A 26,518-nucleotide genomic window follows, 5' to 3' on the forward strand; every position below is an offset into this window, starting at 1 on the left:
GTCCACTTTTTCATGGACTGATAGCACAACAAATACCATGAAACTTTGTATAGACAGTCTAGGTTGCCAGACTCTTTGGTGATCTATACACCTGCGAAACTAATGTAATTCCCATCATCCTCAGCTGTACTTTGTGTTTCGTACTAATTAGCAAATGTTGCTAACACACTAAACTAAGATGGTAAAATTAGAAGTAGATTTAGATGCATATTTTTGAGATGATAGCAGCTTGAAAAATTAAAGCTAGTCAGAGTCAGTTAAGTAGTAAGCCTGACTTCTATCTACTTCATTTTATTAAATCTTGTGTGTCACATATATGCAAATTGCAGTGCATAGTGTTGTCATCTGGTGACATTTCAAACAGGCTTTAGCTGCTATCCATTGAAAACAGTTAGCAACACTTTTAGTCTTGTTTGTTCATGCATAAACATTAGTTTGCCACAGTACCCTACTCATCCATCCAGCTTGCTAGTTTATCAGTTTATACAGGACTGAAATACATAGGTGGAAGTTTGAGCGTTAGGCAGACAAACTTTAGCTCAAGTCCATACCTTCATGCTTGGTTGAATGCAAAGTCAGCTCACAAATGTAGGATGTTGGGTTGGGGGTAAGGTTAGGGTTGAATGCTCCAAGAAGACGAAACAGTCCCTGTCTAGTCCTCTCTTTATGGTCTGAAACATGATATTCTTTGGGTGCTCTCTTATTTGTATTTAAAATGCAAAATCCTTTAATATGTAACATAATTATGTACAACTTACATTTCCTCTGTTTCACATTCAACGTCACTGACTAGAGAGCTAAAGCAAGCACGATAATACTAACAAGCTCTGATATGTCTTATATTCTGCAGTGCTCTGAGACGACAGGTGTCTGAGCCTCTGTTAAATAATCTTTGGAGGAGGAGATAAGAGGCTGAGGTCTTCCTCTAATTACATGTTGGCCAGAGAGGGGGAAGGCTAGTGTTGTTGTCAGAATAAGGGAGTGATCTGTAAAAGCCCCGCAGAGCTCCGATAATTAGAGTCTTTCCTTGATGGCACTCCCAAGATACAATCTGACTACAGCAAAAATCAAGTGAGATGATGCTTAAAATTACCCACAGTGGTTACAGCTGGGTTATGGATATGAAAAGGGGTTTATTTTCCAATAGGGACTTTCAATCAAGCAGGAGTGAATGTAAAGTCAGAGTTGAATTAAATATTAATCATCCCAATAACCAGTAACATCCTAGTAAATCAAAAGCTCAATCACCAAAAAACTTGCTTCAGTTCCTGGTACTGTCGATGGGGAGTTCATGTCATGTTACATGGACTGATAAGTTTATTAGAGAAAGACACTTTTATGGACACATTTACTTTCTGAATAATTTCACGGTAATGCTTTATTTTATGGATGTAAGTCATTTCTGAATTATTTCCTCTTAATAATATCCAGGTATATCTTTGTACATTTTTCATTTATTATTGGAAACTTTATTGTCCATATATTTTGAAGGGTATGTTTGCCTTTAGACAAACATGAACATTTCTAACATTTATGCATTTTACACTTTTGCATATTTCTAGGTTGCCAAATCAATTGAAATGTAATAAATACAGTTTTCTCTTACCAGGAGACGACTTTGAAATTATTAGAAAATTATGGAAACAGCGCAATCGTGAAAATTATGAGGAAACTACAAACCCATAGAATAAAGCCATACCAACACCTTTGAACTTCTTTAAGCTGTTTGAAAGATGCTATACAAACTACTTAATTGATTGATTAAATGCATATAAAAAAATTCCACATGAGCAATTATACAATTTCAATTTGTGCAAACATGGTCTTTATTTAATAACTTGCCAAAAGCAATGTGTATAAAAAACTAATCAATGACACACAAAATGTCACTGAGTCCACAGTTGTTTTTAAAGGATGGGAAATTGTGCAGGTAATAAAGCTTTTGTAATGGTATACATAACTGTGTTACATAAGTTAATAAGTATATACATAATGACAGTCATGGCCATTCCTCACAGTGGCTCAAATTAGATACTAAAGCATATTCCTCATCTGTAACATATATTTCAACTTTCTTTTCTTTAAAAAAAATAAGTGATTATATTATGTTATTTTCAATATAAATTTTTAGTTGATGTCACAAGGAATGGTGGTACATGTCTTAACATTTTTTTGAATTGAAAAAGGGGAGTCATAAACGTAAAATTACCCTTTGACAGAACGAAATACTTAACTTAATAACATTTACAGTGGATATCAAGAAAAGATGAGATGACAACAGCAAACAGAGAGAGCTTATGCGTGGGGATGAGACAAAACCAGACAAAACCAAACAAAACGAAAACCCATCCTGTTTAAATTAATCCACATTTTCAATCTTCAAACACTAATTCCACTGACAACACTCTGGAGGAATCTGACAGAGGTCCAAACCCTTGGAGTTCAACCCAGTCTGATCACAGCAGATGTTTGTTTTTAATTCTTTCTCAATCATTATGTTCCCAGACGTCTCTCTCTGGACCTGCGAGCTTGGAGCTGCCTGACGGGCAATTTTATGGGCTGCTTGTTGAATTTTTCCATTATTTCTTTGATTCGTGACAGGTTGGTGCGGCCGATGACAAAGTCGCACCTGGTGGCGCCCATCTCGTAGCCCACCTCGCACTTCTTACTGATGAGGCTGTAGCCCTCAGCCCTGGCTGTCACTCTGTACTCTCCAGGGTTCAGCAAGCGCCAGTAATCACCATCAGCAGCTGAAAATGCACACAACCACACAGAAAACAATATGTATGCTTAAACCTCTCCAGTTTGCCACAAAAACAATCAAAAGCACATTAAATATCACGTCATGTTTGCAGGTTTAATGGCTGTAGCCTATTAAACATCTTCAGCAGCGGTAAACCCCCCCGACTCATTTAAAACTAGCAAGCTGTGTGATTTAACTGTGTATGAGCCATATACAATGAGCTACTGATATTCTGAACCTTAATCACAGTTTTCATCCACTAGCCTTTCACAGCTTCAAATCAATTAGGTTTCACATCACTTTTGACATCCATCGAGACAAACATTAGCCGAAGCACAGGTCCAATATAATCTGAAAAATAAGGAATTCGATGGAAAAAGATGCTAATATCGTTGTATCACTCTTTCACTCTGTCTTTATAACTTTTTATTTTATCATACTTTTTCATTTTTAGGAGGATCTATTGACAGAAATGCAATATAATATACAAAACTATGTTTTCAGTGATGTATAAAGGCCTAACATGGTGAAACGTTATGCTTTTATTACCTTGATGAGCCATTTCTATCTAAATACACTGCAGGTCCCCTTACATGGAGGTCGCCATGTTGCACTGCCATGTTTCTACAGTAGCCCAAAACAGACAAACTGCTCTACAGAGCGCATTTCATCATTACGTTGAATACATATGAAGAAGAAGAAGAATTAGTAGTAATAGTAGTAGTAGAAGTATTCGTCTGGTTTATTAGCAGTAAGAAAAAAAGTGACATTTGGACAAAGTTAACACAAGAGCCGATAGAGAGTAAATCTTCGTTGTCAAAGAAGCGAAAACATGATGAAGCCAGACGAAGTCGGGACAGACAATGGCAGAAATCAAGGATAAACACTGTGGCATTTCCCAGATGGAAGGCGCTGATGCGGGACAAATGTTTTCTAAGTGACGACGAACTTGCCTGTTTTCTGCTGGTAAGTTAGTCCGACTTTAGCAACGGAAATGAAAACTGTTGTTTTATAGCTTTAGCTAGAAAATGGGCATAATCACTGAGAGAAGTAGCATTTTTACTTTGTCAATGTTGAAAAATATTTAATTGGATTGTAATTTAATGTAACGTTATAATCCAATGCTGTATTTTGTCTTTGCGAAGTGGACATAAATGTGCCACTGACATTCGTGAGACAAACAGCTGATGCATATTATCTGCTATAAAACTGCACAGCATGGAAGCTCAGATGCTAAATTTCTAATTTTACTGCCCTGGTGGAAAACACATGTTAAATAATGCTTACTTACAGAATTTGCATAAATAAAGTGTAACTTATTTGTTTGAACTGCTTTGCTACTGTGCACACAAGGTGTAATTTGATAATTCACAGGGTAAATGCCCATTGCAAATGTTGCATTGTTTTACCACAAGCTCAGATTATCAGTCCTATTTTGTGTGTCTAGTGTATTTATATATATCAAAAATTTAAAAAGCCAATTTGGTAGGATTTGAGCAGATTACTTATCTAGTTGAACAAAGTGAAGATCCTCACCTGACTATGCCTTTGTACACTTCATGTAGTATGTCATTAGAATGGACTGGTTGAGAAACGGTGACAATGTTACACACTCTTAGCTTAAATTTTCCATGGTTCTTCATTTACTTTGGTATGTTAGTCCAGATGAGCCTACTCTCCCAAGATGTAACAAAATGTGTGATTACAGTAAAATAATGTATTATAGCAGTATACAAATGTGCCATGTAGCACATAGCGTAGCTATTTACCGTTAGCTAACTGCTTCGATACTCTTACCTTGTACTAACTAGCATGCAATGATATTTGAAATAATGTGTGGCTTTACTGAATAATTAAGTAAATATAATTTCTTAATATATCTATCTAAAGAAACCTGTAAAGAAGTCATAGATTGACTGGCTACTCTCCATAGCGTCTCTTTCACGCTTGGCAAGGCAGAGTTGAGCGGGGACTGAGCCTTTGGTTGCAATTTGTAACTTCACTGCCAGATGCCACTAAAATTTACACACTGGACCTTTAAAATTTGAAAACACAGATACAAAGCTCCTCCAGGGCCACACACATTTTTTGGAGAAGTTTTTGCTCATCCAAATTGAGTTTCTACAGACAATGTGTGTTGTATGCTGCACAGATTGTAAAATTGACTTGACTACATTTATAGTTACACGTTATTGTGCAGCAACAGTAGCAATATGCAGTTCTTGTCCTAGAAAGCTGAATTTAAACAGCCCACTAAGCAGTGGTAAAAAGCAACTAAAGCCTAAAATAAAAGTATGAGAGTTCTTTGTGTTCTACTTTTGAGAAAGGAGATGTTCTATATTCCTATTTAGATGTTTAAAAATAGCTCTGCTCATGTTGCATTTTCTTGGTGTCTTCCTGCTGAACACTGCCTTTATGTGACCTGGGAACACCATCGCGCTTGTGGTGTGTTTTTAGCCTTTGCTCACATAAACGACACTGTCGATTCCTTCCCGTCATCCAAACACCCACTTGACACGTTTGGATGAACCCTGAGACAAATGGAAAATTAAGTCAGATATTGTCTCTGCTGCTGATCTATAGTCGATCCGAACAGTAAAACATGGACATCTGCACTCACATTACTCACATTCAGATGGCAGAAGGGAATCTAACTGTTTCCTGAAAAGTTTCAATATAAAATGAATTCTCAGTCTAACAAAACATCTTTCAGACATTGATGTATGTCAGTGACATCCAGGCTGTCTGTCCTGCCTTCTCAGTGACTACAGTTGATTCATACTGATGGAAGAACAACTGCTCTGCATATGTCTGTTTTTTTAAGCTTTATACTGTTCCAAAACTAAATCAAAGAAGCTGAAAAGGTATTTTCAAAATAAATACCCTAAAATCTTTCCTGACTGCAACTGAGAATAGCAAGGTTTTGGAGAGGAAGTGGTGACTTAAATTTAGCTCCAGGAATAATAATGGCTAATGTCCTTTTGGACATTCGATTTCACACTCTAAGTACAAAACTACTTTGGCTTTGAAGGCTGCATTTTTAGGCATCAGCAGAGATTGCCTCAAAGACGCACAATCAAAAGTCAAATTCAGAGCAGAAGGCCTCGCCGACACTGGCTATGACTGTGAATTGAGTCAGACTCCAACTTGGCGCTGCTAAAATACATCAGCTGTTTTTGTTTATGCTTTTTATTCCATTTTACACTGGAATAATAACTTACTGTAAGAGTGACTCATTCCTGAGGAAGAGTAGAGACAGTTGGGTCAGTGTGCCCATAGGTAGCTTCTGTTGCTTTGATTACAAAATCTAAGTTTACTCACATAAAATGTAAGAGATGGTAAAAATACCCACATGCTGTAAAACAAGACAATAACAACTCCTTGTGTCCAGACAACCGTACACTGAACAAATGGGTGCAATGAGCACACTTGAGTTTGTTCTGTATTGGTTGCTAGCTGAAATTAACTATTAATAGCTGAAATTACACGTAAGAATCAAATGAAATGCGATACTGTACCTGTGCGAATATCGTGGCTAATGCCCTCCACAGAGATGATGGCATTAGCTATTCCACGACCTTGCACGTCCCTCACCACACCTTTGATCCCACGATGCACCTGCATAGTGCAACCATGTGTGAATCCTGCCCAGAGTTAACCCCCATCAACATCTACTTCATAACTGAACACAATGTAGCCTATATTGTTAAGCATTTTAATATCTTTCCTCCTCCTCATCCAGCTTTGATATTTAAATGTCCCAAGTGTCCCAACATGGAGCTGGATTATCTGAAATACACATCTCTGTGATAACATGCAGACAAGCTTGTCAGATTTCAAAGTCTGAACCTGAATGCACCATTACTTTTTCTCTCTGTGAGGTTAGACTGTCTCAATTTTGGGACGAAGCTCAGGTTCAGCCTGGCCTTTAGGTTTTCTGACAGACTGACGATTGTGTGCCATGTTTTCCGGGGATCTTTTGATTAAATTTGGTTTCCCTTTGGGTTTTACTGCTAAATTTTTGTTTGACAATTAAAATTATCTTAAGTGTGTAGAGTATGTGGTCAGCTCCTATGGTATAGATACAGCAATTCTCACATGTTGACTACCACATTCCTAAAATAACTCTAAAACACGTCTGGCTTGTTTGCATGCGCACAGGTTTTCTTGGCTGCTCTGCCTCTGTACCTGCTCCATGAAGACGAGAAGAGACTCGCGATTGTTCTCCCACTCCTCAGGCAGTTCGCTCTCATGTGGGAATTTGTCACAACCCACATACATCGACAACTCAAAGCAGTTGGTGTGCAAATAGCTGAAATCATTCATACCTGCCAAGAAAAAGAAACATATCTGTAGGCTATCAACTGAGGTCAGCATTTTATCCAGTTATTGGCCAGAGTTTGTGGTGATAATGAAGAATGAAATATTTGAATCACTCTGACTTTTGACTTTCTGTCTTTGTTTCTCTTTCTTACACAATGCTTCAAGCTATTACCTATAAGCATTGAAACAGCCAAAGGGATTCAGTACTGAATATGCAGATGTGCTCATGGGTGCTAAACCAAGCTACAGCTCAACGGCTTAGAGCCGAGCAGAGAAATCCTGCATAACACAGTGTTAGCATCAATGAGAAAACACCATGCAGCTATGGACACTAACTGCCAGCCGCAGTATGCCAGGACGCTCCATTGATGGTGCCGTCCTCCTTGGCAAAATTTTCTGTGTGGCAAACTCTTTGGTTGGCATCAGTCATCAGGCGGTGGGTGGACGCGTAGGAGAAGGCCAGCCAGCGGAAGACGTGGTCATCTGGTGTCGGGGTGTGCTCCCTGGTCACCCCTTGGGAGCGGGTTTTATCATACGGGAAGGTCACTACCAGTTCCCCTCCCTGGAGGTTACCGCCCAGCACAAAGGGCATCTTCTCCATCCATGCTATCAGAGCCCGTGTCTCCAAGGCAACCTACAGCGGGGACATTGGGGAGGCGAGGATAATGTAATTTGTGCAATCATCTCAGGACCGTGATTGCTAAATTAACTCCCTCATGCTGAAAACAATTTCACTGCAATGTGCTCTCAAGAGGGAGCGACAAAGCTATCTAAAAAAATGTCCACAAACTCCCATGCTGTAAACTAATTTCACTAATACTTATTCTGAAAAGTGAACCCATTTTCATCATCACGCAGAAAGGCATCTAGCATCCAGTGGGTTGTATTTGGATCTTACAATTAGGATATTGATAAAATTGCCTCTGCTGTTTGGGTTCTTGTAATTAAACCAGCCCTCCTATCTCTAAGCCATCGTTGGGCTGGTCAGTGAGGCGAGCGAGGACAGTTTTCAGCTTCCTGAGCACAGATGGGGATCCCAGCTCTGCAGCTGCAGCAGCTATTCTGGAGGCTTTGTGTGACTCACTCGTGGCTCTCTGTAACGTCAAAACACTCGTGAGGATGAGCTTTTAATAGACTGCTGGGTATATTTTAGAACATAGTCTCTTCGTCACAAATAGCAAACGCATCCGCTTCTCCCAAAATAGACAGCACTGATATGCCCACGTGGCTGTTGTACCCTTTTCAAGAGCAGGATGGACTTCACTCTGATTTGTTTGTTAAACTGGAGGTGTACAACAAGGACACAGAGTCATATTATTAAAGATGTAGCACATGGAAGATAAAATTTTTTGTTTGTTAGAACATATTTCAAACAATAAAAGCTGTGAGTAGGATGTTAAAGTGAGCTACAGCACACAATACTGAAATGAAATTCAAATGCTTGTGTTTGAATCTTTCAAAAGATGCCACATGCAAAATTTGGACACAAAGGTGGCATTTCCATAAGCCCAAATTATGAAAATTATATACCTGTAGGGATGCTGAAATTTACACATTAAATAAATTCAGTCCAACTAACAGAGTCAATCAGACTCACCGAGGCATTTGTGGACTGGTACCAGTCTGGGATGGGCACATGGTGGTTGAACATTTTGCGAGGAATCCACTTTTTGACCTCGGCTTCCCACAGAATAGAGTTGAGATCGGGGAAGTTATGGTGAATGTCTATTCCGTCATTGCTCCATCGACCCAAAGACCAACCGCTGAGCTCTGAACCCTGTGTCAACGGAAAAGTAAAAGAAACACAATACGAAGGAAATTCAGAGAAAATGAATCCCGAAAAAGTTATTAGTGGTAACATGGTTCAGATGGCTTGATGGGAAGTGTGGTGTTGCCTTCATCCTTTAAGAGGCCCAGCAGTAGTCTCAGATCAAGGACAGGTGCAGAGGGGACAGGGTTTCCATCATCACACTTTTCCTCCCTGCCATCACAGCTCATCCAGGAGCGTTTGAACATATCATAACACTGCTGACCTGCTGATTGCAAAGCCCAGCAGTCAATGCACACAGCAGGTCAACCAAGCACCATGCTGTAGACCGGAGGAAGGTTAATGCTGGCAACTAAAAAGCATGTAAAGCTACATCATGTAATTTTTGATCAGTAAGGACAGAACAACTCCACAGCATAGATATAGCCTACTTTTAGCAAAACATTGCTTAATATGTACACATCAAGCAGAGACTGTTTTCAAGTAGTAAATGGCAATGGTTATTTAAGCAGGGTTGGTGAGAGCCATCTCAACCATAATATCTATGTGCGGCTGGAGGACCAAAATAATCTAAAAGAGGTTAAAAGCTGCTAAACTATGTAGAGATGTTTGTGCACCACTACCTGACCCTTTTACGTTACAAGTCATGTGATTCAATGTAAAGCATCAAACACAAAATGTGATTATTTGAACTGAAAAAAAATATCAATCAGCTGCCCATTTGTAGGCATCATAGGGTTGAATAGGTTCACTAGCAGCATTAACTGCTCATGCACATTTTTGTACAAGCTGACACAGAAATTAGTTGTTAAGTTGTTAAGCAGAGTTACAGAATGTACAGTGCACTCACACCACCAAATGACATGAGGCCATTGACTGCACAGAAGCCAAGCACTCTCAGACTTGCTTTTGACCTTACTTTTACTTTTATTACTTGCTAAGTCGTTAACCGCTCTACATCATAGTATTTGACAAGGTATTGGATCTCTCCCAAATCGCATAGTGCACCTTTAAATCAGTCCTGGAACTGATTTAAGACCATACCCAACAACATGTGTTTCAGTGGTATTTTATAGAAGAACATATCCACTTGTGTTCACTCATATAAGACATACATTGTTCATCAGTACATTGTTCATTGTACAGGTGAAACTCGAAAAATTAGCATATTGTGCAAAAGTTCATTTATTTCAGTAATTCAACTTAAAAGGTGAAACTAATATGTTATATAGACTCATTACATGCAAAATGAGATATTTCAAGCCTTTATTTGATATAATTTTGATGATTATTGTGTACAGCTTATGAAAACCCCAAATTCTAAATCTCAGAAAATTTGAATATTGTGAAAAGGTTCAGTATTGTAGGCTCAAAGTGTCACACTCTAATCAGCTAATTAATCCAAAACACCTGCAAAGGGTTCCTGAGCCTTTAATTGGTCTCTCAGTCTGGTTCAGTGGAATTCACATTCATGGGGAAGACTGCTGACCTGACAGAAAACCATCATTGACACCCTCCACAAGGAGTGAAAGCCTCAAAAGGTAATTGCAAAAGAAGTTGGATGTTCTCAAAGTGCTGTATCAAGGCACATTAATAGAAATTTAAGTGGAAGGGAAAAGTGTGGAAGAAAAGGGTGCACAAGCAGCAGGGATGACCGTAGCCTGGAGAGGATTGTCAGGAAAAGGCCATTCAGATGTGTGGGGGAGCTTCACAAGGAGTGGACTAAGGCTGGAGTTTCTGCAACAAGAGCCACCACAGACGGTTCTGGACATGGGCTTCAAATGTCGTATTCCTCTTGTCCAGCCGCTCCTGAACAACAAAGAACGTCAGAAGTGTCTTACCTGGGCTAAAAGAAAAAAAGAACTGGTCTGTTTCTCAGTGGTCCAAAGTCTTCTTTTCTGATGAGAGCAAATTTTGCATCTTGTTTGGAAACCAAGGTCCCAGAGTCTGGAGGAAGAATGGAGAGGCACACAATCCAAGATGCTTGAAGTCCAGTATGAAGTTTCCACAGTCTGTGTTGGTTTGGGGAGCCATGTCATCTGCTGGTGTTGGTCCACTGTGCTTTATTAAGTCCAGAGTCAGCGCAGCCGTCTACCAGGACATTTTAGAGCACTTTTCTGCTTCCTTCAGCAGACGAGCTTTATGGAGATGCTGACTTCATTTTCCAGCAGGACTTGGCACCTGCCCACACTGCCAAAAGTACCAAAACCTGGTTCAATGCCCATGGGATTACTATGCTTGATTGGCCAGCAAACTTGCCTGACCTGAACCCCATAGAGAATCTATGGGGCATTGCCAAGAGAAAGATGAAAGACATGAGACCGAACAATGCAGAAGAGCTGAAGGCCGCTATTGAAGCATCCTGGTCTTCCATAATACCTCAGCAGTGCCACAGGCTGATAGCATCCATGCCACGCCGCACTGAGGCAGTAATTCATGCAAAAGGGGCCCAAACCAAGTACTGAGTACATAAACATGATTATACTTTTCAGAGGGCTGACATTTCTCTTTTTAAAATCCTTTTTCTTATTGATTTCATGTAATATTCTAATTTTCTGAGATTTTGAATTTGGGGTTTTCATAAGCTGTACGCAATAATCATCGCAATTATATCATATAAAGGCTTGAAATATCTCACTTTGCATGTAATGACACTATATAATATATTAGTTTCACCTTTTCAGTTGAATTACTGAAATAAATGAACTTTTGTTTCAATTGTATCATGCCAGATCCTTCAACCTGCACAGAAGTTTGGCGTGCACTTGCATCACATGCGCTCTTATCAAGAGGAGACCTGCCAAGCAGATATGGTGCTGTTTTTCGCCACGGGCCAGCATGTGATATGAAGTCACTAATGGCCGTTTTGCAGACGTACCACTTCAAAGGCTTTCTCGTACCCATCAGGGTTGACAGATGGCAATAGATGGATTCTGGTCTCTTCCACCAGGTGACGTATTCGCTGGTTACCAGACAAATACTCCAGACACATGAACTGCATCAGCAGGAGAAGCAGCTCTCGTCCCAGCACCTCATTACCATGGCAACCTGCTGTATAACGAAATTCTGGTTCACCTGGTCAACAGGTTCATACGAAGGCAGAGATGGGGGGGGGAAAGAGAGGGAGATTAAATATGCAATCACTGCAAATACATGTACAGACAGAGAAAAACACTCAGAGGAACACAGTGTGATGTCTCTGGTGATGTTAATGTATATTAAATTGAGCAATCATGTCCTCTTGCATTAAAGCACACTGTTAAGTAACTCACCAACTTCATGCTCTCCTGGGTTGTCAGAAATCTCTATGGCATAGAGTTTGAGGCCATTTTGGCTCTTTCCTATGTTATAGATCCGGGTGATGTTGGGGCACATTTCATTAACCACCTTCATAAGCTGTGGAAGGGAAATAATGAAGCATAAGCTCTTGATAAATTCTATAGAAATCTACCAAAATATATTAACTTAGTCTACTGCAGCATTCACATCGCCTTTAGGGTTCTAGAAAATAACAATCATCATTTGCTCAAACACTAAGAAGTACAGTCTGAGATTTATACAGCTGAGAGACACGTTTTACAACTTTTACTCCATATACAATGATTTTACACACAAATTTTTTTTCATAAAATACAATAAATTGTTACAGATGAAGCTACCTTATAGTATTTACACTGATAGTACATACAATAAATTAGTTTTAGAATTGCTTGCTAGTCAAAATCCATTTTCTTAAGTTCTGACTATGAGCAATCGGGCTCGCACACGAAAACAACATTTTCAACACTGTTCTCATTCCCTGGTCATCAAAAACCAACGCTTTGTCATGCCCCTTGGCGTCTCATACAGACGTACAAGGTGAGCTTTAGCGTCTGTGTAAAAAACTGTGTCTGTAGGAGATGCGGGGGTGTGATAAACGTCTTTCTTTGACGACCTGGAAATGAGACCGGGCTGACATTTTCAACTTCTAACAGTTTTAGTTATTTTACAAAAGATTTTACATATTTTTTGTTTGTGTTTTTTTAACTGATTTGAAGTGGGCGGGGCTTACTTGGAAAACAGTAATGTCACTCACCTCTGTGCATCACCCATGATTTAGCAGCATTTGATTAAAATTTATACCCTCTTATTTTTTTTTTTTTATTCTTTACTTTGTAAAAAGTTTTGCATTCCTTCTGATCCACAGAGAAAGGCTGAGCTGTATAATGATAAAGTATTATGTATTGTGTAGTAGTCCGCTGCTGGTTGTGACCACAGCCTGAGTGGGCACACCCTCAGGCACATCTGGCTGAGGGTGTGCAGCTCGACAGATAAGTTCTCACAGAATTTAAGTATTTCTACACTGTGGTATTGCTACTTTAGATGCTGGGTACTATTAGCCTCAAAATAGTACAAAATAATCTCCATGTTATTAGAAATTTCAAAAACAATATTACCAGTGCTGTGTCACAGACCTTATTTAATGACACTCTAGCCACTGAGGGGGGTTGTGTGAATAGCAGTCAAGGTAATTATAAAGACAGGCTTGTAACTATCACTTTGTGGAGGCACAAAGAACAGCAGGAAAATCACTAAGAAGCTGTTAAGTAAAGCAACTGCAGGGAACTGTGTTTACTCGCTCTTCCAGCTGCTGCAGAAGTCATTAACCAGTCTGAAGGGATGGGGTTTTAATTAAAGGGTAAGTTTGGAATTTTGCAACCATTTTTGCAACAATTTTTCTTGTGTTATGTGACTAATTGGGACAACATATTTAGAAACTGGTCCAGTATTGAGCGAGTGCGCTGCTCAAAAATTATTATTTTTGTCAACTGGTCTGGTGGCTTTGATCAAAGGGATGAAGCGACTGTTTCTTTTTAAAAAAGTCTCTCAGTAGGGATCCTTTCCATAAAGTTGTCAGACACTTATCTATAACAACAATAATAATAACAATCTGAGCCTGTCACTGGTGAAAATAAGCACTTTAGTTGATGTACTTTAACAGGGCCCAATCGCAAAAAATTATGTTGCAGCCCTGTCTCATTACTGCCGACTTACTCAATACTGGACCGATTTCAAATATTCCAGACTTAAAAATACCAAAAAAGTTAGCCTGTAAGTGTGGGTTGATTCTTGACTTTTCTAACCAAGGAAATCATTAAACAAACATCTGGTTTTGTTCATAAAACAAAGGATTACAAGTCAGCAGTGAAATTCTTGCCAATTCACAATTTAATAAAGCACAGCATTCCCTTGATAAATATAACTTGATTGTATTTACTAGGATCATTGTAGAATATGTCTTAAAGATTTTTTTGCACACATTTTGATCACCACAGGAGTGTGTATTTTTTCTTACAGAAACAAAATAAAACTGATTGGGAAAGACTTAAAGATAAGCTACCTGGCCTGGATTTGCCAAGGTAATGAGAAGGTAATATGCCATCTTCCTCTCTGAAGAATGATGAAAATGTTTTGTCTTTCCACCTACTTTTTAATGGCATTTAACTTTCCACATTGACAAAATCAATATTCCCAGGGCTACTACGTTACTATCAGTTATGATTTAAGAAAAGGAAAGCCCTGAAGCAACATAGGAGATTCCTTTTTTCACTTCTCTCACGGGGAATGTACTTTATTTGAGAATCCACATACAGTACCAGGTAACTGCACGGAGAAAAGAAAGATCAAGAGTGAAAAGGCTTTAGAAGCTGAGTTTTAAAAATAGTCCTTCCTTCCTTTGTGAAGGCCTATTGAGGTTGGACACCCTGTGTGACACACATTAGCCTCGAAGGTAAAAAAGAAAGAAAAGGAAAAGTGTCTACTTTCACGTTCCCGGGATTTCGTTTCAGGCTGTCACACCAGATAAAAGCTGCTGATTTACGTACAGAGCATTTATTGGAGTAAGTCTCATGGTGGATCATAACAGCTGTTTAGGACAACTGGAGACTGTTTTAAACAAGGGTGCCGCTACATTACAGATGATTACGATTCACAGCACTTGTACCTTCACAACCACTCAGTCACAGTGTAAGCACTGCCAAATACAGCTGTCTTCCTTCTTGGTACAAACAGGCTACTGTTCATGACAACTATATGAATAAGTAATGACACAACCCAGGAGATGCTTAATGCATTTTCATGTGGCTGGCAGCACTCGGTTCATTTATTATTTTTGTGCTCTTTGTTCTTGCAAAGGACACAACTTGTCAGGTGTTGGCTCATAGTTGGATGTTTTATTGCTTCATGCTCTGGTGTCTTTACTGAATACGAAATAAGAGCTGGGCCTCTGTAGGTATAGGCTGTTGTTTTCTGTTCACTGTGACTCACCTGCCTCATTTCTTTGTAGCTGTGGTGTCTGAAGTCCAAGTCGTCCGTTGTTATGACTTCATTGCGTCTGTGGTAATAATTATTTGGATCTGGTGGGGAATCAAAAAGACAAAACAAAGAGTTATTGCTATTCAGACATTAAAGAAAGTTGATTAGGTACTTTTATGTACAATGATAAATGCAGAGCACCTGCTCTCAGTTTAGGATAAATTCAGCCAAATTACAAAGAAACATATGTAATCTGGTTTCTAGCCATGCAGAAAAGTTTGGTATTTTGTGTCCAGGTTTTGAGAAATCTGCTTGTGAGGTTTCTGTCGCCATCTTGACACAGTTTAATTTGTTGTGCTCCCAGCACTCAACAATTACACATTAATAACTCAACAGCAACCTGTCTTTCCAGAAACTATGTCCCAGTTACCCGGTGGGACTATTTAATCAATAGAATAATCATCTCACAACCTCAGCACATTACACCACAACTTTCTGCATGGCTAGATATGACTAGAGGTAAGCGGGACGGGTTTGTGTATGAGTACAAATCAAGATCTAAGTCAATTAAAAAGGTCTTGGAGGGAAGGGAGACACTGATCCCTGCTCTTAAACAAGTAGTCCTTTAAACCCAAACCATGATCTCTGTCTAACCCTTACCAAGTTGTGTTTGTGCCTAAACCTAACCAAACCATTACCATAGTGTAAGATGTAAGATGAAACTGTGTAACTTTTGAAAAAGCAATGCTGTCCTGCCAATAGTGGCATCAGGTCAGAAAACGCTTTTATGCATTGTCCTGTGAGTGTGGGTGTTGTATTTTGTAGTTTAATTTGGAGGACTTGTTTGAGGTAAACATCAGAAATACCCTGTTCATGTTACAAAATAATCTACTGGGAATGGGTCCTCAAACATCAGTTATTAAGCTAATTTCTAAACAAGGCCCAAATCCTGTATCGTTCTATTTCAACCCTCCAATGGCAGGAATTATTCATGTGTCTGCTGTGTCCATACAAACCCGTCACCTGGCATAGGACAGCCAAGGATCTCCACTCTCATACAGATACTGCCACTGTTAAACCAAGAGCGAGGATTGACTCGAATGTATCGGGCGACCACTGGCGTTGGGAAAATGTTCCGGACCGGGATCTCCTTTTCCCTGTTGCCACTGAAGATCTACTGAGGCAAAGACATTCAACCAGATGGTGAATAAAGAACAGGAATATTTTAGAAACCTCAGTTGATTTTAGCTATTTAATTTAATGTATTAGTGTATTTGATGTGGACAGTGCTTTAGATCAAGAGCTGTAAATAAGCCAAATGCAGCGTAGAATTGTCATCAATGTTAAATGTTAGATGTTAAAATGCACTACAATACAATTATAAAGTCAGCATGTATAAAGGACAGAACACATAATAAGTTGGAAATCAAATAAGTGAGAACATACACAGGACAAGGAAAAAAATGTGAAAAAAACGTGTTTCCATTGTTTAGTCCACATAACCCTTAAATAAACACTCATTCAAGCACCTGTAGAATGCAATTAAACTTTGATACCACTGGGAGTTTATTGTAAATTCTAACACCCACGGTAAAAGTTCATCTCTGCACCTTTTGGCATTTTGGAAGGCAAACAGTGCAGTTTGGCATTTGGCATAAAAGGTGGGTGAGTGGGTGAGAGGGAAGCTTGTAGCACAGACTAAATTACTGTAGGGGTATTATCTCCCACAACGATGACATCACCAGCCAAGGGAGTGTACGGTTACTCCGAAATTTCATTAGCTGGGATGTGAACCACAGTAGGGAGCAATGACTATCTGACTTTCCCCTAAAATGTCCTCTTGGTCTGATCTGCATGTTCATTGAGAATAGGGTTATTAATATTGTTAGTACTTTAGAGCCAAATGCATAAATGATCAACTGCTGTTAGTTTGTTTCCAAGGTATTCCTGTATATGGTTTCTGTCTATTAAATTACGTCAAATGCCCAAGTAGAAAAGAGACGCATCTCTGTAATATGAGACTGAATCAGGTTCCCATCTGCTTGAGGCTCATCAGTATTTACTATTACCTTTCAGCTCATTAAGCTTAGAAATAAGCAGATATCTAAATCTTCCTCTGTAATTGCTCAAGCAAGAATTCATTTACAATCATGTTCCAGTCGGGGGACACACAAAACAAGCCTCTTTATGAACCTAGCTGACACAGACAAAGAATAAAAATGCTTGAGCTCAAAAGCCTTACACTGTGATAATAATTGCTCCCTTTGTAGGTATATGTCAGGAGATACAAGTTTTAAATGTCATGACTGTTACTCACCAAGTCTTCTGAGCCGTTCTTCAGTGTTATCCAGGTGTGACTGTCATTGCTCACCATGACCTTGTATGAGGTCACCCAATCACTCCTGTTAAAATAAGATCAGGGGACGAGTGAAGAAAAAGAAATATTCTATTAGGCTGAATTCAATGCAAATGGAGCGCAGAGGTGACTGTGAGGAAATCGCTCAGCACACATCCAGACATGCTTAATTCTCTCCGGGTGAAAGTCAGTTTAAAAATAGGAAAATGGGAGAGGAGGTCAAAGAATTTATATTAGAAGTGTCACTTAAGCCTTTTATTACTTAAAGTTTTAGAATGTGAGCAAAAGTAAAGTTTGTCATGCAAATGATTTTCATTTTATCTGGGTCGAGTTTTAGTTCCAGGAAACGTTGGCCTGATAATCAGAATGAATTGGCATCTTGTTTTCTTCATTCATTCATTTGAATCATCAGAATGTGGGCGGTGATCTAGAGTACTAGAACCAGACAAAGGCAATGCACTGTATTATGTGTTTGAGTGATGCTATAATGAATTCAAGCTAGTGTTCATGTATTTCTGTAAATGCATCCTGTAGGAATCACAGTAAATGTTAAAGAAATTTTGGAAAATACATTTACTTGCTCTCTTGCAGAGAGTCTTTAGAGTAAATATAAAACTAGCCAGCAACTTAGCTCCGCACAAAAAGTGGAAGCAGGGGGAAATAGACACCATCCAAAGTCATTTTACTTTTTAAAAGACATTTTTTGGGCTTTTCTCACCTTTATTTCAGATAGGACAATTGAGATAGACAGAAAACAAGGAAGTGAGACAGAGAGGGCACAACATGCAGCAAAAGGCCACGGGCAAGACTCGAACTGCAGCCGCTGCGATAACGCATATTATAGGCAAGTCCTGCCACTTGGCAGCCATCTTGGTAATTTTTGACTGACAGACAGGCCCCTATCTAAATAAATAGGGAGAGAGCCATAACTGCACTTTCAGTGGTCACTGGGACATAAAAGCTGCATGTGTACAAACTTGTGTTGTAGTCAAGACTGCCCAAACCAAGACCAAGTCAAGACCAAGACCAGAGTTTATCGAGACAAGACCAAGACTTTTAGGGCCTGAGACCAAATCGAGACCAAGACCGAGGGAGGACGAGACCAAGTCAAGACCTAGACCAGTTCACCACATTACATGACACACGATAAAATGTGGAACGAGATCAGAGGTACGTCTCAAAGTGATCTGAAAGATCCACATTCCCATTAAAACACCCACATACGAACACTACAGCTGATGATACACGGGGCAACTTTTTGAGCAATGTTGATGGGTAATCGTGCTAGTGGCAAGTCCGACTATGTTTTGAACGGATGGCGGCAGTGTGGGGCGGGTGGCGGAGTGGTGGGGGAAGGAGATTACGGTAGTAATCTTTACTCATTACCATTGACGGCAAGGTTGCCCTGCACGATTGCTCTAAAAGTTGCTCTGTGTATCATCAACTTAAGAACTGAATTCAATGTAAGCATCGCAATTGCCGGGAGGGGTGACAGTCGTTGGTTGCATTTGAAGCAGTACGTTTTACATTCAATCAAAGTTAGGATGTTAACAAATAAATCAGACAATGCAAAAACAATTTATATATATAGTACAAATGTGGTCGAGTCCGAGACGACACCAAGACCATCAAAAAGTGGTCTTAAGACCGATCTTAAGACCAAGCCCAGTCTCGAGTACTACAACACTAGTACAAACACCAGTAAAATCTGATAAAAATCGCTGAAAAAGACTTTGCCCCAAAATAAGGTTTAAAAAGCATTTTTCCCCACTGGTACTTCTACAACGCATTAGTGGTAGTAGTGACGGATGCGTAGTAGACCCTTATGTAAGTGGAACCACACGATTGGCAGACTATTGAGGGGCTTGATAACCGCCATCTTTGGCGTAACAGACTTTCCCTATAGAGTTGTATTGAGGATTCTTAAAGTGGCGCGTCTCCTCTTTAAACGTCTCTGTGTAAATCATTAATTAACACATTATATCTCATTTGTTTAATCTCTATATAAAATAAATTGTAAAAATGACATGTTGTGGTTTTATGGAGAGCTGCATGCTGTGACTTGCTGTGAGTCTCTGCTTGTTGCTTGGCAACCTCACGATAAGACTCCTATCTTATCTAACTCTTGACATTAAAACTAAAGTGTCCCAAAAAGTCTATTCAAATTCACATAAGCCTCTATTTCCTACAGTACTGTGTTAAAGGACCATAGATGCATGTATACTTCACATCACAGCTGACGGTACTGCAAACTCATACTGGTGTGTTTTAGCAATTGTAATCTAGTTTCTGTAACCTTCTAGGCATCCATTGGTTTCCATTTATCTCCATATACAAAAAATAATAATATTGGTGCACTCAAAGTTACATTATTAGTATGAGGTAACACAGTGCTGACTTTTAAAATCAGTTTACAATAGATACGATTGAGGGCACTTAGATCATGTCCTCAGTTTTTTGTCCGGAAATTTGATTGTTTAGCAACCTGCAGTAGGTTCCATTCCACAGTTAAAACCAACCATGGTGCATGTTTTACAAGCAGATCCCAGTAATTTAATAGTAATTAGTCAACTGAATAAACCAAATCTGAAAAATCCACATAGTTGGAAAATGTTAGAAAGACTTACTGTGACAATTAAGCAAGTCTCAAAAGTCTACCAAGAGATATTCAGTATTGAAAGGAAATAAATGGAAACATATGGCTCTGCAGAAGACAAACAAAAAAACTTTTAAAAAAAGTACAGCATGCATTTGAAAATGGCCAACACATACATAAAGCATTTATGAGTTGTAGCTGAGGAACTGCAGTATTATGAGTATTGTTCTTTAGAAGTACCTTAAGTAGAGCACAGAGAGGTGAAACATCAAAATAATTTAATGTTTTTGTCTGTCTGCAAAAAGACTGTCCCATCATGCCAGAGAGAGCTCTACCTAGTGACGTTCCTGCCTCTGTATGAAGACATCAGTGCTGAGCTGGTTCAGCCTGGTAAGAATTCCCAGTTCTGCTAATTAAAGCACTGTTATAGAGAGAAGCCCCTGAGCTGGCACCACAGACAGTTACATGCCTTACAGAGCTAATTGCGAGGATATTCTGTCTCAGGCATCGGTGTGTTCTGCGCCCTTAGATCATGCTGGCCTCGAAGGAAAATTATAAACAGCCTGATAAAGAATCACCCCATGCTCTCAAACTACACAGCAGTTTCCAGAAGTCTGTGCCACCATTTCCAATTAAGAAGTACAGTACAAAGGCCAAAAGTTGTCAAATATTAGCACAGAGCAAAATCAGAGTAGGTAGGTGGTAGATGGAAGGGAAAAGTGGCAGTTGTTGGTTTTCTTGGTGAATAAAGAAACATAGTTAAATGCAAATACAACTTTTTCCTTTAGATTTTAACTTTATTGTTGCCAAAATTCCTTTTATTAAAAGGTATATGAAACAATTCAGTGAGGGGCCTTGTTACCAAGGCTGGTTCAGCTTTTTGAGAAGGCATCAATTTTAATACTTGTGTTTAAAATTTTTGTTTAACTCTTTATTTTTCTAATATATTATTAGTCTTATTAGTTTGTCAGTCACCTGTAAAGCACTTTTAACTGCACTAACCTGCAGATGGTATAAAAGCAAAGTCAGATTGATTGTTTGATTGAGTGATTGACTAATACAGTATATCCCTTCAGTGCGCAGTTCTGCCTGCAGAGCATCAAGATTCATTATAAGCAACATATTAAGCAACTGCAGAGAAGATGGATATAGCCTCAAAGCCAATCAACAAATTACAATTTAGGCCACAAGCTTACGATATGAGTTTATTAAAGTCAGGTCTAGCATAATGGAGAATCCAGTCTTGTAGAGAGTTGTGGGCTGAATAATTCAAGGTGAAGCACTATGACTGTATGTACCTTTATCCATAACAAAACACACACACAAATAATCCTCTGTGAACTCAGAGTGGATTTCTCAAGAGCTCAATGAATCGAATATGTTTTGTACAGTATGTTCTGTGTGCACGTGGGCAAAAAGTGTACCTAAGTCCAATACAGCAGCACCGCAATAGTGGGTTAACTTGAGCCAAGTATTAGTGTTGTTATATTTTTCTTTTGGGTTATTATTGTGACGACACGCGTTTCAGCAACAAGGAAGTGCTCCAACTCAGTTTTACCAGTTGCACCGACCACTTTTATAATATAACGTACAGCCTGAAGGACTAACAGAGCTGGAAGATAATGAGAGCCTTTTGTTCTATAGAAGTCCAACACACACATGGTGTTGCTAATTAGAGCAGTTCTCCCACACAACTCTGGAATAAGCCGGTGTTGTTAAAGTTAGCTCGGACTGTTGTGAAAGTGAAAATGAGTGTTGTTTTAATATATGTTTATAACAATCTGATATTATAACAAAAGTTGTCTATGAGTGGTTATTCAAAACATGTACAATATTTCTTCTTCCAAAACAAAGAATGACAGAGGAGACTCATTTGGTTGATTACACTAGCACACACACTCCAGGTTCCCATGATATGGGCTTACCATTGTGTAACAAGCAATTGATTCCAAATGTTATTATCCAAAAAGATATACATTATATTACATAGTTGGGTGATAAGATGCGTTTTAAATAGTGCTGGGCAACGATTAAAATTTTTAATCACTATTAATCGCATGATTTTCTTCGCATTGTTACGCATAAAAATTGAATAATGAATTCTAAAGTAGTGTATTGTGCAATTTGAATTTAAATGTACTGCTATATACACAAAAGTGTAATAACATGAGATTTGCAAACACACTGTCACAAAATCCATCCCCCACTTTTTTTTCACTCGCACAGACTTCACTCGGGTAAAAACTTGAAATGTCCTTACACGTCGCGGTGGATATTTTACAAGCACAGACCAGGTAAAGTAAAGCAACATTGAACACAGGGTGAAGATGTTGGCTTCGGCTGTTTGAGTTGTTTGATAGGCTGCGTCATTAACAAGCAAGCAATGCTGAACATAACTTTGTGCCGTATTACTTTCATCTGATCGCTGTGGTGGATGTGGTATTGTCAGGCCTTGTGACCTCCTCAAACATGTGGACAGGTGTTCCCAACTTTGAGAAATGTCTAGCAGGCTTATGGCTGGACAATAAAACAATAACAATAATTATCACGATATAATTTTTTTCAATAACAATATAACAAATGTTCTGTAAATATTCAATAGATGTTTGATTTTATTCTTGAATCATACATGAATTAGGACTTATTTTGTTGAGGATAAAAGGACTGAAAAAATATTTTACTTAATTTTAGTCATGCATATTTGGTGACAAAGATTTTATCATAATTGTTTTGAATGTTCTACATCAGATTTGTGAAGTTATCCACTGGCATCAAGTGTCAATTAACCACATGGTAGGCTACCTGGCACCTATTTCCAGGAAAAACACCTAAAATAACGTACCCAAAATAAATCAGTAATATCTCCTCAACCATTAGGCCTAGATGCATAAATCTGATCTCCTTTGAAAGGTCAGAAGCTGGAATATAAATCCATTGTACATTAACATATTTATTTTACCATTACAGACATGGAGATGCAATACAGAAAAAAATATATTTTCATCCTTGCCTGGTAAAAAAAAAAGCTATATTTTAATGCAATAAACCATCAAAACCATCATAAGATAGATTATAATGCACCTGAATATCTTCTAATACAACTGTAACTGTAAATTTGATGAAAAGAAACTGGTATACAACAGTTATTACACACTCTTTCAAAAATATACCAGGCGAATGTCCATGTTTTGGCCATATTTACTGTTTATATGTTCACTTTTATTGGGAGTTATCTTCAAAACATTATTTCTCTCCATACAACCACATTCCACATAACATAAAACTTCCAAAACATTGAAATTTGATAAAACCAGTCAATATATATGACCAAAAGCACTCCCATGCTTTACAGGCCACAGCTTGAGAACAGAACATCCTACAGGGCTGTAAGTGGGCTTTTTCTCTTCGTATTGAGATTAATCGATTGCTACCCTGCATGTCTGTGTAGCTCCTACGGGTCCCCAGCAGAGGCCGATAAAGACCGCCTCTGCCAATGCAAACTCTTCTTCTCTACTTCAATCTGGCGACAGAAAGGAAATATATCAGCTCAGCCGATCTCACCAAGATGGCCGCCCGCCACTGACACAAACTACAGCTGTTTTTGGATGGAAAACAGCTAGAAGAGCGAAGTCCGTACCAAGAGGTTAACCATCACGTTTCTTCAACTTTAACTCAAAAATCAACCTATAAACTCAAAAAAAACAACAAAACGATTTGATAATTATCGTGATAATTATCGATATCGAAAGATATGAAACTTAATGTGATAACATTTTTGGCCATATCATCCAGCCCTAAGCAGGCTGTGTGAAAAGATTAGGACAGTGACCTCTACTATAGCCAGCAATAGCAACCTGACGTTAAGAGAAAAAATACCAATGGAACAGATAAAAAAAAGGAATGATTAGAAGTTGCAAACTATTATAATTTACTATAGATCTATTCCTTACTGACTGTTAATAGTATGTGTATTCTTTGGAGTTTTAAAGGTCACGTGCACATCGTTTTGTAACAATAGATTTGTTATAGTTTTATGGTAAAATTTGAGCTTGATGTATCTCAAACTGGGTCAAAATAACATATTTTAGTTTGGAGAAACTGTAACTGTAAAAGAAAAATTAAAAATAACATTGGGTCAAAACAACAAACTGTCTTGAGTTTGATTGGTGACCCACTGGTTTTCTACCAATATTGGCTAAACCCAGAATTAACCCAGAATTTATGGGAATATAATGTCACATATATAATTTTTTTTTTTTGCAAGATTAAACTGAGTTGCATTCTGTGAAAAAATTCATCACTGCAAACGTTATTTTAGATTTGATTTTTTTCTTCTTCACAACTGCAGCACTCTTTTTACAGCATTTCTTCTCTTCTCTTACACATTCTGAGTGTTTCATATTTGTGTATTTGTTTGTTTCCAAAGTTGAAACCTTGTAAATGGTGACCTGAAAACTAGCATATGTTGGGAAAACATAAGTTTTCATATGTTGAACTTGAGTTTCAAAAGGGCAAATCATTTTTTTCAAACTTTTTGTGAATGTACATTTGCACCCGGATTGCTGACAGTTCTTTCAGAGCTGAGTTTACCCACATTTCAGAGAGTTGCCCTCACAGTTGCAAGCTTGCAAGTCACATGATTTCTGGCAGTTTCTTGTCTTGGAGCTCTGGTCTGAAACTCCAAAACTGTAAAACAGACGGCTTGAAAAAAGCCGGGATCATGATTGCAAGACTGTTCAGCCAATGACTAAGAATTGTGTCAGTGTTTTATTGACCCAAACTGAGAGTAATTTGACCCAGTGATTTTTCTTATGTAAAATATGCCAGAAAATGTGCTACTCTGCAATTATACATGATTGTATATATTTTCAATTTACCTGAAAAACACTACCAAAGCTATTTACACTCTGGCACAGTAATTGAAGCGGTGGGGATGTGTAGGCAGGATCTAAAGAGTAAAACACTTTTTAAAAAATATCTACCTACTCAAAAAAGACCTGGTAGGCCAATATAAGGATGAGCTGAGGCAGCGGGAGGTGAGATTATATACCTATCCCTTTGTATTTGGAAGTGAAGTAAATACAATGCCAGGGAAACCGGATGGTACTGTAATTCATTTCTTAACAAGCTTTAGAGACACTGTTAACAGCACACAGCTGGATGACTCATCCCATCTTGCAATCAGTAAACACTTACTGTAAATATAATTAAAGTGTTGAAATACATACAGTTTAAAAACACTGCCTGCTTGTTATATCCCTATGTTTTTCCCATCATCAGAGTGTGATGAACAAGCTTACAGTGCAGTAAAGTCTTCCCTCTCCAGTGTTATTTTTATAATGTAGTGACCTTTTAAGAGAGATGAAAGAATGAGGCTGCACTCCAATCAATCAAACTCATAAATCCTTAATCCCATAGTGAGGACATCAGAAAAGACTTGTGAAAAGGGCAAACACCAGCGAATGTTCTGTGCCATGTGGACAAGATTGAAAAGCTTGTTTTGTTTATATTTCTGAAGTCAAATTTTCCATTTGGGTTTACAGCAAAATCCAAAAGTCATTTAGAGTTCTGGAAAAATTACTGCTGTCTGTCAGCTTCCCGTTAGTTGTTTTGAAACTTATGCCATATGTAGTTAGCTTTTTGGCCACTTACTTTGTTTGGGTTTTTATTAGGTATGGTACTGACGTGGCTCTCTGGATGATAGTGTTGGTCTGCCGGTCAGTCCACCATTTTGGTCTAGACTGACTTTACCTAAACAAATATTGGATGGATTACCATGACATTTTGTACAGACATTCATGGTCCCCAGAGGATGAATCCCCTGATGTTTCCTTAAGCACCACCATGTGGTTGACATTTGTGGTTTTGAGTGAAATGTCTCAACAATTATTGGATGGATTGCCATGAAATCTGGAACTGACATTCGTGTCCCAGCAGTCTTTGTGTTTAGCGCCAGTTATCAAGAACTTAGCATGCAAATATACTACACTGAGATGGCAAATATTATGTCTGCTAAACATCAGCGTGTTAGCGTTGTCATTGTGAGCATTTAGCACACAACAGCCTTACAGTTCTGCTAGCATGTCTGGAGTGCAGACTGTTTTGCAGACTGAGTGCAGTCTTGCTCAAACTTCATGATGCCAACCTGTGCATGAAATTAACTGCTGATCTAATAGCATGTCACTAACAAAAAACAGAAATGTAGATTTGAGGGTTATTAAATCAGAAAGCTTTTCTGAGATTTCCTGGTTGAGACCTCAGTTTTTCCTTGCAGGTACTATGTGATTGACAGAACACAGAGCATGATATAATATAATAATATAATCTATTTTTCATCTTTTCCTCTTGTATTTAATATTAATTATTTCATCTTAAATGGACAATATGTATTCAGATAAAGTGAAAAGTATTGTATAATTCAGACTAGAGTAGTGCCAT

The 26,518-nt window shown here is 38.5% G+C and overlaps 1 protein-coding gene across 2 annotated transcripts in view; it reads right to left on the reverse strand.

Annotated features, from left to right (window-relative positions):
• Positions 1-1,797: 1,797 nt before the first annotated feature.
• cpxm2 (carboxypeptidase X (M14 family), member 2) overlaps positions 1,798-26,518 on the reverse strand; it is a 43,433-nt gene continuing 18,712 nt past the window's right edge. For both annotated transcript variants that reach the window (XM_038736138.1, XM_038736137.1), the window contains 10 exons: positions 17,446-17,530; positions 16,152-16,302; positions 15,141-15,229; positions 12,107-12,230; positions 11,713-11,909; positions 8,664-8,843; positions 7,403-7,700; positions 6,932-7,071; positions 6,262-6,361; positions 1,798-2,750 (listed from right to left, as the gene is read on the reverse strand). In XM_038736138.1, coding sequence (XP_038592066.1) covers positions 2,494-2,750; positions 6,262-6,361; positions 6,932-7,071; positions 7,403-7,700; positions 8,664-8,843; positions 11,713-11,909; positions 12,107-12,230; positions 15,141-15,229; positions 16,152-16,302; positions 17,446-17,530 — 1,621 coding nt within the window. In that variant the 3' untranslated portion in view covers positions 1,798-2,493. The remainder of the gene's footprint in view (positions 2,751-6,261; positions 6,362-6,931; positions 7,072-7,402; positions 7,701-8,663; positions 8,844-11,712; positions 11,910-12,106; positions 12,231-15,140; positions 15,230-16,151; positions 16,303-17,445; positions 17,531-26,518) is intronic.

The sequence above is a fragment of the Micropterus salmoides genome, unplaced genomic scaffold (genome assembly GCF_014851395.1).
Source record: "Micropterus salmoides isolate LMB-PRFRI ecotype aquatic unplaced genomic scaffold, ASM1485139v1 Ms_hic_scaffold_21, whole genome shotgun sequence".
Classification (NCBI taxonomy): Eukaryota; Metazoa; Chordata; class Actinopteri; order Centrarchiformes; family Centrarchidae; genus Micropterus; species Micropterus salmoides.